The 13,730-nt window shown below is 43.2% G+C and overlaps 1 protein-coding gene across 5 annotated transcripts in view; it reads right to left on the bottom strand.

Moving 5' to 3' along the window:
* Positions 1–13,730, bottom strand: part of dnajc10 (DnaJ (Hsp40) homolog, subfamily C, member 10) — a 163,265-nt gene that overhangs the window by 117,150 nt on the left and 32,385 nt on the right. For all 5 annotated transcript variants that reach the window (XM_069935898.1, XM_069935899.1, XM_069935897.1 and 2 more), the window contains exons 17-20: positions 10,145–10,300; positions 4,460–4,593; positions 2,243–2,296; positions 550–697 (exon numbers count right to left, since the gene is read on the bottom strand). In XM_069935898.1, the coding sequence (XP_069791999.1) occupies positions 550–697; positions 2,243–2,296; positions 4,460–4,593; positions 10,145–10,300 (492 nt within the window). The remainder of the gene's footprint in view (positions 1–549; positions 698–2,242; positions 2,297–4,459; positions 4,594–10,144; positions 10,301–13,730) is intronic.

Raw genomic sequence — 13,730 nt, 5'->3', positions numbered from 1 at the left:
TCTTGTTTTTACATATCCTTAGCTATTACACTCCATTCTTGCATTTCATTACTAACAGTCCTAAAATGCTCCTAGTTCTCAGGCAAACTGCTATTTCTGATAACTTTATTAGCTTCGTCCTTGATTTAATACTATCTTCTTTAAAAAAGTGCACATTCTAAGAAAGATTAGAAAGTGTTTGTTGTGCGACAAGGCTGTGTTCACAGAGCACTGTTCTCCCACTGAATTTCAGCTAGGAAGGAGCAAGTCTCGTGTAGAATTTTAAAACTTTTGTGGCCCGAGTTGAGAGTAGGTATAATAAATAAAAATAATGTTGCAATGTAGGATACACATAGAAGAGTTTTGGGTTGAAGATGAGAGTAGGTGAGGGTACCACTGGGATAGTTGAGTCAGGCTGGGTCATGAGATTACCAGAATGGATTGCAAATAATTGTAAATATGTTCTCACATCAAAAGAATGCAGAAAGATAAAACGATTTAATACTAGCTTTGAAAAATGTTAAGCAAGAAACAACACACTTTTCTACATTACAATGACAAGATATTTACCTTAGCAAGAAGTTCAAACTCTGGAGCAAAGTTCTGGCAAGGACCACACCAAGGAGCATAGAAATCAATCACCCAGTGATCCTTTCCCTTCAGTACTTTGTTTTTAAAGTCGTCTGGGGTTAACTCTATAGAGGTTTGAGGAAGAAATCTGGACAATGATAAAAAAAATCAAGTGAAAATTGATTAATTAAAAGTTCAAGAGGAAGGTTTATCAATTTGTGCACAGTAATATTTGCCTCTAACTTCTTTGCAACAAGTTATGTGAAAACATGGGACATAGAGAGATCCTTTCAACTCTTTGGGATCTCTATGGTTGAAATGACCAGAACACTCAACTCCCATTTTACTGGATGACACCCTTAATAAAAATCTACTGATCTTAATTTTACATTCCATTTTGGGTTTTTTAAATCTTGGAAGTGAATTTTACAAATATTGTTTACATCTTCTAGTTTCAACCGCGATCCCTTACAGTTTCCCCAGAAATCTATCTTTTCTGTAATTAGCCCACAATTTGATTTGGCTCATTTACATAATCTTGCAATCTAATTTTCATTTGAGTGCAGAATTCCCAGTAACTTGATAAAGGCTTTGGATTGCAGCATGACTTTTTCCCTTTTCAAAACCCAGCCCTTGTCAGATAACACCAACATTATTTAAGATTTGTACTGCAAAACAATGAACATTTCCCAGAAATTATAGGATTGAGCAATTAATCCTGTTCAAAAGAACTTCTTGGAACAGTATTACTAATTGGGTTTCTTCGCAGTATCCACCAGAATTCTGAACTCAAAAGCTTTCCCCTTTACTCATTTTCTCTCTGCAGATGTTGATCTGAACACTAACGGGTTGATTGTCGCCCTCTCAGTAAACGTTCCTCTTCAATTTAGTCAAAGTATTTTGATCACTATATGTCATATGGGTACTGCAATATTCAAGCCTGTGAGTGAGGTCAAAAAAAGAGCTGAGCGCTTGCCCAAGGCAGACAGCCCCGGGGTTCAAGGGGGTGTAGCGCCTCTTGTTGGGGAAGGGGTTTGGAAAATTTACACACAAGATTACCAGTTTCAAGCATCTTTTATTGCATTTGAGAGTGAATATGTCTCTGTATACTAATAACATTTTTACTGACTTTGAAAATGTTTATCCTTAGTGATTTGTCAATTTATTCTTTTCCTCTATGCCTTTTTGTTACCTTCATGGTGTGGTCGCTGCTTTATTCTGCCTTGTCCCTGGTTACAATGAACCCTTTGCTGCTTTATTCCATCTTGTTTTTGACTTTCAAAATAATTGCTGGCCTCCATTGATACCTCCCCAATGAGGCCCCGCTCCTGATGGGAGCCCAAGGTCCGCTGCCCTTCTGCTCGAAGGTAGCAGTGAGACCAATGGGCCCCAATCCTAGTTCCTGAACGCAGAAATCATCCAAAAACGGATTTTAAAAATGCGGAAATCAGCGGAAAAGCAGAAAATTCACATGCCGAATATTTTTGTGAATCAAACTTAATGACCATCGTGCTAAATGTATCTAAATATCAGTCTTTGTTATCCTTAGATTTGTTTTTTTTTAAATTAAAAACACCATAGGATAATTGTGAGCTTTGTATTTCAAGATATGATTATAAATTGTAAATATTTAAAATATTAATTTAAAAAACATCCTGTGGGTTTTAAGACCCATCAAACCATGGAAACTTACCCTAGTGCCCAAGACCCAAGAGATTGTGCATTCCTGGACCAACCATTGTAGCTACTGTAGGGGGGGAAAAAATAGGAAAGTTTTACCAAAATCAGAAGACAGATCAACTTGGGTTATTCATTTTCTAAGAATTATTTTGGTTCTACGATCTGTATAATGTTTGACAAATCTACTGAAGGTTTGCAAAACAGTTTCTACCTTCAACACAAACTTCCCAGATAATGATCTCTTCAGGCATTTCTCCAATGACCACTGGAGAAAAGATGTATTTATCCTGGAAGTCTGTCCTCATTTAATCTATTCCTCCTTTTATATTAGCAATGTTCTTCACACGATTGATCCATTCCAAGCCCCTGCTTTATTTCCCCACCCCCAACAAGAATTTAAACACTTGAAGGCTCGACTTTTTGCAATGCCTCTTGAAGTGACCTGCTCCATTGCAACAGTTCATGATACTTCATTCACCTTAAATATATTCTTTCTTCTTTCTTTGGCTTGGCTTCGCGGACGAAGATTTATGGAGGGGGTAAAAAGTCCACGTCAGCTGCAGGCTCGTTTGTGGCTGACAAGTCATGACCTTATTCTCATAAGACAGTCCAACAATAATTATTATGTTCTAGAAATCTAATAATTTCTGTTCTGTATAATTAGCATATTTAAGACAAAATTCAGCATTTTTATTTTGTAATCAACACCCCATAACCCTTAAATCACCATAATTTTTTTGGAATATTTTATTTTAATTTTTCCAAGACTCATATAGAACATTATTAAATACATCATATAAATAGTATTTTAAAATTACAGAGTCTCATATGATTGCCCAAATTTCACCACCCCCCCACTGCTAACATTAAAAAAAATTGTCCAAAAAGGAAGGGGTGTTTGAGCTGCCTTCATTAATTAGTCCAGATCTTGATCTTCAGGAATTCAATGGTTTTATCTTTTAAAGCATTTTTATTTTTATCTTTTAAACCATTTTTATTTAAATCTTTTCAGGGAAGTTCATTAGTAGGATTCAAATAAAGCTGCCATATTTTAACAAACATGTCATATTTCTTTAGAAGGTATCTTTTCCAGGGGGCACAACTTTGCATTTCCATATTCCAGTGAGTAATAAGTAGGGGAGCGAGTCGGGCTTCCACGTAACAGCGATACATTTCCTGCTTCTGCTCGTGCAATCCTCATGAACTATATTTGATATTTTGATAGTTTTGGGCCAATAACCATAAGATTGCTCAATAAATACAGTTCTGATTCCAATGGAAAATCCAATTCTATAATTTTTGTCAAAATTTCTGCTAAGTCATACCAAAAGGATCTTACTTTCACACATCGCCAGGTTGAATGCATAAATGTTCCAACCTCTATTCCACACTTAAAACACAAGTCAGTAATTTCAGATTTTAAACAGTGTAATTTTTGCAGTGTAAGGAATGCATAAAATTGTATTGTACCAATCTATATTTGACATTAATGATGTCATTTTATCAGATCACAATTTTTTAAAATCAATATTGTGCTTGAATTCTTTCCCCCCTCCAACCAGTCCGTCTCCCACCTTTCCCTCGATTTGTTAAATCACCATAATTCACACATTTTTACGCACTACATAGTAAATTTTCAAAACAATGTTTGAAATTGGATTTAAATTAGATTCTTCCCCAACCCAAGGTACTTCCCAACTCTTTGTGAAAGTAAGTGTTTATCTTGGGCAGGTGATTAGAGTTTTGTAGTACATGCCTAAAATTAGCAGAAGTCTGGAGGTAAAAAATAGTTTTCAAGAAGCAGATATAGGAGAATGGAATCCTCATCTCAGGATGGCAATGTAGGGAATGGTGTTGCCTCACAGTTCCAGCCACCAGCTTTGAGTTCACACATTCTCCCTGTGACCATGAGGTTTCCCTAGATATTCTCCTTTATTTTTGCCCACATCCCAAAGATGTGGCTGGCAGTTTAATCATTCCAAATCCAGATGGATTGAAGAAGAGCAAGGGAGGATGTTAATGGGTACGTGAGAGAGAATAGGTTATAGGGAAATAAGTGGAGGAAAGAAATTAACAACATTTTCTGGGAGATGGATATTCTTGATGGGTAGAATGACTTCATTAGAGAATATGAGATTGGAATTTCATGCAAGACATTACGTAGTGAAGATAAATTGACCATGAATAGTTTCAAAAGTACACAAAGAATGAAGCTATTAATAATACATACTGATATTTATAAGCATTATTAGTGTTCAGTGGGAAGAGTCGAATCTCTGGGTAGGCCTGCACATTTTCTTTCTGACACAGGAAATGGTACTTCTGACAGTCCATGCTGCCTACTTTGACCGTTCCATTTAGCATCTACAAAGAGAAGCCAGCTAGACATTAGTACCCAAAATAATTTGGGAAAAACTGAGGTTATATCTACTAGATGCATGAGTATGAGTGTTGTATTTATAAGTTACATTACATTTATACTTTGAACCTAGTTTTCTCATAGGGACATAAACAGAAAGTTTATTGACTTCAATACAAGGTCTTTAAAGCATTTAAGATGTGTCTTTCTTAAATTGAAATAATAGATCACACCTTTAAATGTTTTTCTACTTTACATCTCCAGGTGCAAACTTATGATGCTCTTCCCTCAGAACACTTCATTCAGCACAGGAAGGTTTGGTTCTACTGATCCTGTTGTTTAACCTACTCATCACAGCACATGCTGCAATCCACGAATGCTAATGTCAGCACGTTCAGAATATCTAAGCAGCATTCAAGCAATAGCCAACATTAAATTCTTTGGTAACTTAGTCTTTCGAACTACCCCATGTGCTGTTCATTGAAATAGGATGTTTTATTAAAGCTCTATTTTGAGAAGGAGATAAACTATTCTTGCGGCGGCATTTGAACCGGCACTCTGGGTGGCAAGCGCAACCATAGGCCAGCAGCGGGTGAATGGCAAGGGCAGCTTAAAGGCCAGCGAACTCAAAATGGTGCTGGCCTTGTTGCACCATTGTTGCGCGCGGGGAAGAAGGGCATTGTTATGCAGGAAAGTACCCACGTGTGGGAAACTCACCTTTGTATGCACGTCAGCCAAGGGCAGCCACAGTGGGAACAGTGCAAGTATAAAAGTTGGACCTGAGTCCTAATAAAACTCAGAGCTTAACCTGACTACACTGTGTATGTGTGTGTGTGTGTGTGTGTGTGTGTGTGTGTGTGTGTGTGTGTGTGTGTGTGTGTGTGTGTGTGTGTGTTCTTTCAAGTACCCCAACTAAACCCAGCAAGGCGTGAACAGGCAGCAGTCAACGCGGTCGCTCTCAAGCTGCCGACCATCTGGACGAATCGACCACGCATGTGGTTTGACCAGGCTGAGGCACAGTTCCAGATCTGGCAGATCACAGCAGAAACCACCTGGTACTACCATGTGGTGAGCGACCCGTGCTGCCAACTTCATCCAGGATCCCCCATTGGAAAGCGCGTACACTGCCTTCAAGGACTTGCTGATCAAGAACTTTGGGCTCTCACTGCATGAGAGAGGGGCACGCCTGCTCTTCCTGGACGAGCTAGGGGTCAGGCCCCCATCAGCCCTCATAAAAGAGATGCTGCCCCTCCTGGGCAAACACTAGTAGGTGATCCAGATGACCAGTTGTGTTTCTACCGCCAGAGATGGGGTGCTGGAGCCCACCGGCGCAGGCCGCCATGCACCTTTCAGGGAAACGCCAGGGGTTAGTCATTAACGGCTGGCCACTGAGACAGCTTCCTGTACGTTTGGGACCAACAGTTTCCTCATGGACACAGGAGCAGAGGACAGAGTCCTGTCCCTGTCGGGAAAGGACACTAGGAACAGACAGTCGGGCTTCATGCTGAGGGCTGCCAACAACATGATTGGGACCTACGATGCCCGCAAGGTCCAACTGCAGTCTCTTCTCGTGGGTGTTCACGCTGGCCGCAGTGGAACAGCCACTCCTCAGGACAGACCCTGCAGGCCCACAGCCTGCTAGTGGATCTCAAGGGAAGAAGATTGGTCCACGTCAAGACTTTTCAAACCTCCCCCCTCAAAGACATCAGGCTCCCAGCATTCCACCTGTACTCTGTACAGAGATTGGACAATGCCAAGGCCCTGGCCGAGTTCCCTGCAGTGATCACCCCCCAATTCACCTCAGTGATACCCTGACATGGAGTACAGCACCACATCCTGACCCAGGGCCTGCCGCTCCACGCAAGGGCAAGATGCCTTCCTTCGGAGAAGCTCCAGCTGGCAAAGGAGGAATTCAGGAAGTTGGAAGAGCTCGGCATCATACAGCGGTCAGACAGCCAATGGGCTTCTCCCCTGCACATGGTACCCAAAGCAACTGGGGGCTGGAGAAATTGCAGCGATACCGCTGGCTCAATGAGGCCACAACACCAGATTGGTACCGCATGCCGCACACCCAGGACTTCATGGCTAACCTGCACAGAGCAAGGATTTTCTCCAAGGTGGACCTCATGTGGTGATATCATCAGATCCCAGAACACCCCGATGATATCCCCAAGATTGCCATCATCACCCCGTTCGGCCTCTTCAAATTCCTCTGAATGCCATTCGGGCTAAAGAACGTCACGCAGACCTTTGAGTGACTCATGGACGGAGTGGGCTGAGACCTGGATGGCACCTTCATGTTCCTGGACGACATCGTAGGGGCAAACAGAAACCAACAGGCGCATATGGCACACCTCTGCAACCTCTACACCCAACTGAGTGAGTTAGGCCTGATGATCAGCCCAGCCAAATGCCAGTTCGGATTGGAGGCCATCGACTTCATGGGCCACAGGATAACCAGGGAAGGAGCCACACCGCTACCCAGTAAAGTGGAGGCCATCTGGAAGTTCCTCAGACCTAACACGACCAAGGGACTACAGGAGTTCATGGGGATGAACAATTTCTATCACAGGTTCATCCACTCAGCTGCCTCAATCATGAGGCCCTTGTTCGCCCTGATGACAGGCAAGGCGAGGGACATCACCTGGGACGAGGAGTCAGTGGAAGCCTTTGTAAAGGCCAAGGAAGCTCTGGTGGACACCTCTCCTGGCACATCCCAGGTCAGATGCTCCAACGGCCCTGATAGTGGATGTCTCAGGAATGGCAAATGGCAGAGTTCTGGAACAGCAGATCGAAGGAAGTTGGCAGCCGCTGGCTTTCTTCAGTAAACATCTGCAGCCTTCAGAACTGAACTACAGTGCTTTCGACAGAGAGCTACTGGTGATGTACTTAGCCATTAGCCACTTCAGGTACTTCCATAAGGGCAAGTCCTTCACAGCTTTAAGACCACAAGCCCCTGACTTTTGCCTTGGCTAAAATCTCGGCCCTCTGGTCGGCCTGCCAGCAACAACACCAATCTTATATCTCGGAGCAAGGACAACGTGGTGGCCGATGCAATGTCCAGGCAAAGTATCCACGCGCTATTGAGGGGAGTGGACTTCGTGGCACTGGCGAAGGTGCAGCAGTAAGACAAGGAGATGCCCCAATACAGGACTGCCATATCAGGACTGCAGCTCCAGGACATCCCAGTCGGCACAGGTAACACCACCCTCCTGTGCGACATGGCCACTAGTCAGGTCAGACACATCGTCCCAGCAGCTTGGAAATGACAGTTTTTTGACTCCATCCAGGGACTGGCTCATCCATCCATCAGGAACACGGTCCAGATGGTGGCCAGCAAATACGTGTGGCATGGATTGCAGAAACAGGTCAGTGGGTGGGCGAAGGCATGCACGTAATGCCAAATAACCAAGGTACAGCAGCACACTAAGACCCCAGCTCAGTATTTTGAACCCGCAGAATGAAGGTTAGACCATATCCACACGAAAATAGTAGGACCCTTGCTATTACCCCAGGTTTCCGCTATCTGTTCACGATGGTTGACCGCTTCGCCAGGTGGCCAGAAGCAGACCCGCTGGCAGACACATCCACAAACTCATGCACCAGGGCCCTCATCTCGTCCTGGCTGGCACTTTTCAGGTTACCTTCCCACATCACATCCGAAAGAGGGGCCCAGTTCACCTCCAGTCTGTGGTCTGACCTCGCCAGCCTGTGGGGTGCCCAGCTGCATTACCCAACAGCTTACCACCCACAGTCCAATGGGTTGGTGGAGCGCTTCTACAGGCATCTCAAAGCCACGCTGATGACCAGACTCCAAGGACCCAACTGGGTAGACGAGCTACCATGGGTGCTGTTGGGCATCTGGACGGCACCCAAGGAGGACCTCAATACCTCTTCAGCCGAACTCATCTATGGAACTCCACTGATGGTCCCAGGAGAATTCATACCATCCCCAGGCAGATAGCAGGACGACTCTGCAGCGTTGCTCAGCAGGCGAAGGGAAAGGGTCGGCAACCTAGCCCCGATTCCACCTTCCAGGCATGGACACGCGAGGACCAACATATCCAAAGGCCTGCAGGACTGTGAATATGTTTTCATTCGCAGGGGTCCACATCATCCACCGCTTCAGAGGCCATACGAGGGTCCGCTCCGGGTCATCCGCAACAAGGGGGCCACTTTTGAGCTGGCGGTCGGAGGCAAGACGAAGATCTTCACCACAGACAGTCTGAAACCAGAACACCTGTACCCGGCGTGCCTGGTCGAAACACCAGCACCATGTCGAAAAGGCAGGCCACCAAAGGCACCAAGGATAATACTGCCGGTTCTGGCGGGGGGAGGGAGGGAGTCATGTGGCGATCCGTTGGTGCGGTGATTGAGCCGGCAAGCGCAACCAAAGGCTAACAGCCCATGCAGCAGCACTGGCCTCAACAAGCGAACCGACAAGTGAATGGCAAGGGCAGCTTAAAGGCCAGCGACCCCAAAATGACTCTGGCCTGGTTGCGCAGCCAACAGTCAGGGACAGTGTGGGGGGAAGAAGGGCATTGTTATGCAGGAAAGTATCCAGGTGCAGGAAACTCGCTTTTGTTATGCATGTTGTGACTTCAGCCAAGGGGCGTCATGGCGGGAACAGTGCAAGTATAAAAGTCGGGCCTGAGCCCTAATAAAACTCAGAGCTTAACCTACATGTGTGTGTATTCTTATAAGTAGCACGCGGCTACACTATAGCCTTCAACGAAATACAAAATAATCAGTAAATGTTGACATCTTTATCATGTTTTTTTTTAAATGAAATGCCTGTTAGACTAATTGCTCATACAGTTGTGGATGATCAGACTGCTTTGTTTACTTGCCTTTTCTAGTATGATCAGGCCAGAGGTATTTATTTCTTTTCTCTGCATGAGCCATGCTGAATTTGCTAAAAATCTCAGAAGAGGATTTTTACCAGGCTGATTCGATGGGCTGGCAATTAAAATTTACACTATCTAACTGTTCAACACAAATTTGAATACAATGGTACTTTAAGCACAAATTCTAAAGAAAACATTACTTCCTGACCAATGAATTAGGTATCAGATTCAGAGTAAATTGTTCAATTTCCTCCAGCGTTCACCCAAATATCATTCCATTTCATTAATTGACCATAAATGTCACTTGTTTGAATTCCTCATGACAAATTGTTTATCTGATGCAAATCTGATATTAATTTTGCACAAATTATTAAAAATGCACATTTTTCAAAAATATTTTAGTAATTATACAATTGATGACACATAAAGCAATATTTCTGATTTGCTGCAATTTGTAAATATTTGAATATTGTCATAAACTAGTATGACAATAAAGTGTGAAATAAAAGCAATTGTGTGCGGTCTCGTTAAAATTAATGCAAATGAGTAGATCAGACCAAATTGAGTTTGTTTTTTCCAAATCAGCAGTTTGTGAAAAAAATAGCTTGAAGATATTTTTATTTCCTGTAGGTTTCTTTATGCAAATTGAAAATAAGGTTGGAACAGTCTTATTTAAACCTTTGGAGAGTGCAAGGTAATTTTTTTTTACCCGAGCCATCCTTTTCCATTCCGGCATCAAAGCTTGACAAGGACCACACCATGGAGCATAGAAATCCACCATCCAAACCTCATCTTGTCCTCTTTGTCGAACCAATCTTTCAAAGTTTTGTGGTGTCAATGCAATGACTGAAGGATTTATGAGATCCTAAAGAAACAGTGAATTAAAATAAAACAAAAGTCACTCACAAATTTAAAGTAGGTATCGATAGCTATAAAAGCTTGGGAGAGCACAATTGTCCCTGATGACTTTGCCAGCAAGAGGCGCATGCAGCTCCTTACAGAGTGTAAGGGAACTGTAGCTGAATTAACTTCAGGTCATTCAGGAGGCAGAGGGGGTGACAGGCAGCAGCTACAAGGAGAGAGTCCATACCCAAAAGGCAAGAGGTGGGTAACTAGGTGACTGTGAGGAGAGGAAAGGGAAATAGGCAGTCAGTCTTGTGGTCATTCCCCTCAACAGTAAGTATACTGCTTTGGAGACTGTTTGGTTGGGGCGGTGGATGGAGGAGACAGATGATCTACTTGGGAACGTTGCAGTGTTCCTGAACCTGGTGGGGCGAGTCTTGGGCCACCGTGACCTCTTTTCTGATGGCAGCAGCGAGAAGAGAGCATATGGTGGGTGCAGTGGTGTAACTGGAGGGGGAGCTCTCGCTCGCCCTCGGCACATTCTTCAAAAGTGGCCCTTCCAAAATTTCTTTTTAAACTCTTTAGTTTCTTTGTGCAATAATTTTTAAAAAATTGAACCTCATTTATTTTTATTGTTTGTTTTTACTCTATCACTTGTCCATGGAAGAACATTCTGGATTCATTACTTTATTCGAGCAATCTTCTGTTCTGAACCATGTGCTCAGTCTCCTGTGACGCACTGGTTGCTGTTGGCATCTGGGGAACCAAATCAATTCGTGACACCATCACCTCCTCTGATACTGAATGATCCTGTGGAACTTCAACTTTCTCATGTCACAAGTCACAACCCCAGAACATGAACTTGGACCATGCATCAGTATAGGAAATTACAATGTTGTGGCCATTACAGAGACATGGCTGACTGAAGGACAGGATTGGATGGCATTGGTAATGGGATTTAGACTTTTTAAAAAGAGAGGGGTGAAGGGGAGTAGCATTATTGGTCAGGGATAGTATTATGGCTGCATAAAGGGAGGACATGTTGTAGGGAGCGTCTACTGTATGGAAGTAAGAAACAGGAAAGTTGCAATCACTGTGTTGGGAGAAGTCTACAGATTCCCAAATAGCCCAAGGGACACAGAGGAACAGATAAATATGCAGAATTTGGAATGGTACAGAAATAACAGTACGTAGGAAGGATGAGGAAATCATACAAAGAGAGTTTAGGGAGTTAGATGCAAAGTTGAAGGACGGGACCTCCAGGGCTCCGATCTCAGGAGTGCTACCCATGCCACGTGCTAATGAGGCTAGAAATAGGAAGTTAATGTAGCTAAATACATGGCTAAAGAGATGTTGCAGAAGTGAGAGCTTCATCTTTGTGGACAATTGGACTCTGTCCCAGGGAAGGTGGGACCTGATCCCCCAGGATGGTTTGTACCTGAACTAGAGGAGGAAACTAACATTCTTGTGGGTAGCTTTGCTAGTGCTGCTTGGGGGTGGGGGGGTAAGTAGATTAGCAGGAGTATGGGAACCAAAGTGTTACAGCAGATAGTGAGGTGGAGGAGGATAAAAGTTATGCAAGAATTACATGTAGAGAGAAATCAATGGTTTGTACATGATAGAATGTTCTCAGGGGTATTTATTTCAATGCGAAGAGTATTGTTGGAAAGGCAGACGAGTTTAGAGTGTGGATTGGCACATGGGATTATGACGTTATTGCTATTAATAAGACTTGGTTGCAGGAGGCACAGGACTGGCAGCTCAATGTTCCCGGGTTCTGCTGTTTCCGAATTGATAGAGGGGGAGGGATGAAAGTGGGAATAGTGGCATTGCTAGACAGGACAGCCCAGAAGGCTCGTCTACAGAGGCCACATGGCTGGAGCTTAAGAATGGAAAAGCTGTGACCACACTGATAGGGCTGTATTATAGACGGCCCAATAGTTATAGAGAGAATTGGAGGAGCAAATCTGGAGAGAGATAGTAGGCCAATGTAAGTAACAGAAAGTTGTGATAGTACGAGATTTTAACTTTCCACATATTGACTGGGACTCCCATACTGTAAAAGGGCTGGATGGCTTGGAGTATGTCAAATGTGTTCAGGAAAGTTTTCTAAATCAATATATAGAGGTATCAATGAGAGAGGAGGCAATACTTGATCACCTATTCGGGAACCAGCCAGGTCAGGTGACAGAAGTCTGTATAGGCGAATATTTTGGGTCCAGCAACCATAATATCATTAGTTTCAAGTTAATTATGGATAAGGATACATCTGGTTATAGAGTTGAGATTCTAAATTGGAGAAAGGCCAATTTTGTGGAAATGAAAAAGAATCTAGGAGGAGTGGATTGGGATAAGTTGTTTTCTGGCAACGATGTGTACAGTAAGTGGAAGGCCTTCAAAGCCAAAATTTTGAGAGTGCAAAGTTTGCATGTTCCTGTCAGGATTAAAGGCAAAGTTAACAGGTATAGGGAACCTTGGTTTTCAAGGGATATTAGCAATCTGATAAAGAGGAAGAGAGAGGTGTCTAGCAGGTATACGTAACAAGGAGCAAATGAGGTACTAGAAGAGTATAGAAAATGAGACAAAGTATTTAAGAAGGAAATCAGGAAGGCAAAAGACACAAGGTTGCTTTGGCAGATAATGTGAAGGTAAACCTGAAGAGTTTCTACAATGTTAAGAGTAAAAGGATAGAGATAAGTAAGAGGATCAGAGTAGTGGACCCTCTCGAGATGGGGGGAGTTTTTTTGCACCAGTATTTACTCAGGAAATGGGCATAATGTATAAGGAAGGAAGGGAAATAAGCAGTAGTGTCATGGAGATTAAAGAGGAGGTACTTTCTGCCTTATAAAGAATAAAGGTAGTTAAATTTCCTGGGCCTGACAAGATATTCCCATGGACCTTGAGGGAGACTAGTGTAGAAAATGCAGAGGCATAAATATATAAAGCGGAAGAGGGTGACTAGAGTCAACATAGGTTCCTTGGAAGATGAGAAAGGGAGATTGATATTGAGTAATGACGAAATAGCCGAGGCATTGAACAGATAGTTTGTGTCAGTCTTCACGGTGGAAGACACGCCCAGCATGCCAAAGAGTGGTGATAGGGATGCGAATGGAGGTGATGGCCTCAATAAAATAATTGTTACAAGAGATCGTGATGAGCAAACTAATGGGACTGAAAGTGGTCCTGATGGGATGCATTCCAGGGTACTGAGGGAAATGGCAGGAGTTATAATCAATCCATTGGTAGACATTTACCAAAATTCTCTGGATTCTGGGCAGGTCCTGGCATATTCGAAGACAGCAAATGTCAGGCCACTTTTTAAAAAGGGATGTAGGCAGAAGACAGGTAACTATCAACCAGTTAGCTTAACGTCTGTAGTCAGATAAATGCTTGAAACTGTCATTAAGGATGAAATAGCGAGACATTTAGAACAAAGGGGTTCCTTCAGGCAG

The sequence above is a fragment of the Narcine bancroftii genome, chromosome 4 (assembly GCF_036971445.1).
Source record: "Narcine bancroftii isolate sNarBan1 chromosome 4, sNarBan1.hap1, whole genome shotgun sequence".
In the NCBI taxonomy this organism is placed as follows: Eukaryota; Metazoa; Chordata; class Chondrichthyes; order Torpediniformes; family Narcinidae; genus Narcine; species Narcine bancroftii.
The sequence above is the reverse complement of the archived record's forward strand: the minus strand, read 5'-3'. Positions and strand labels throughout refer to the sequence as shown.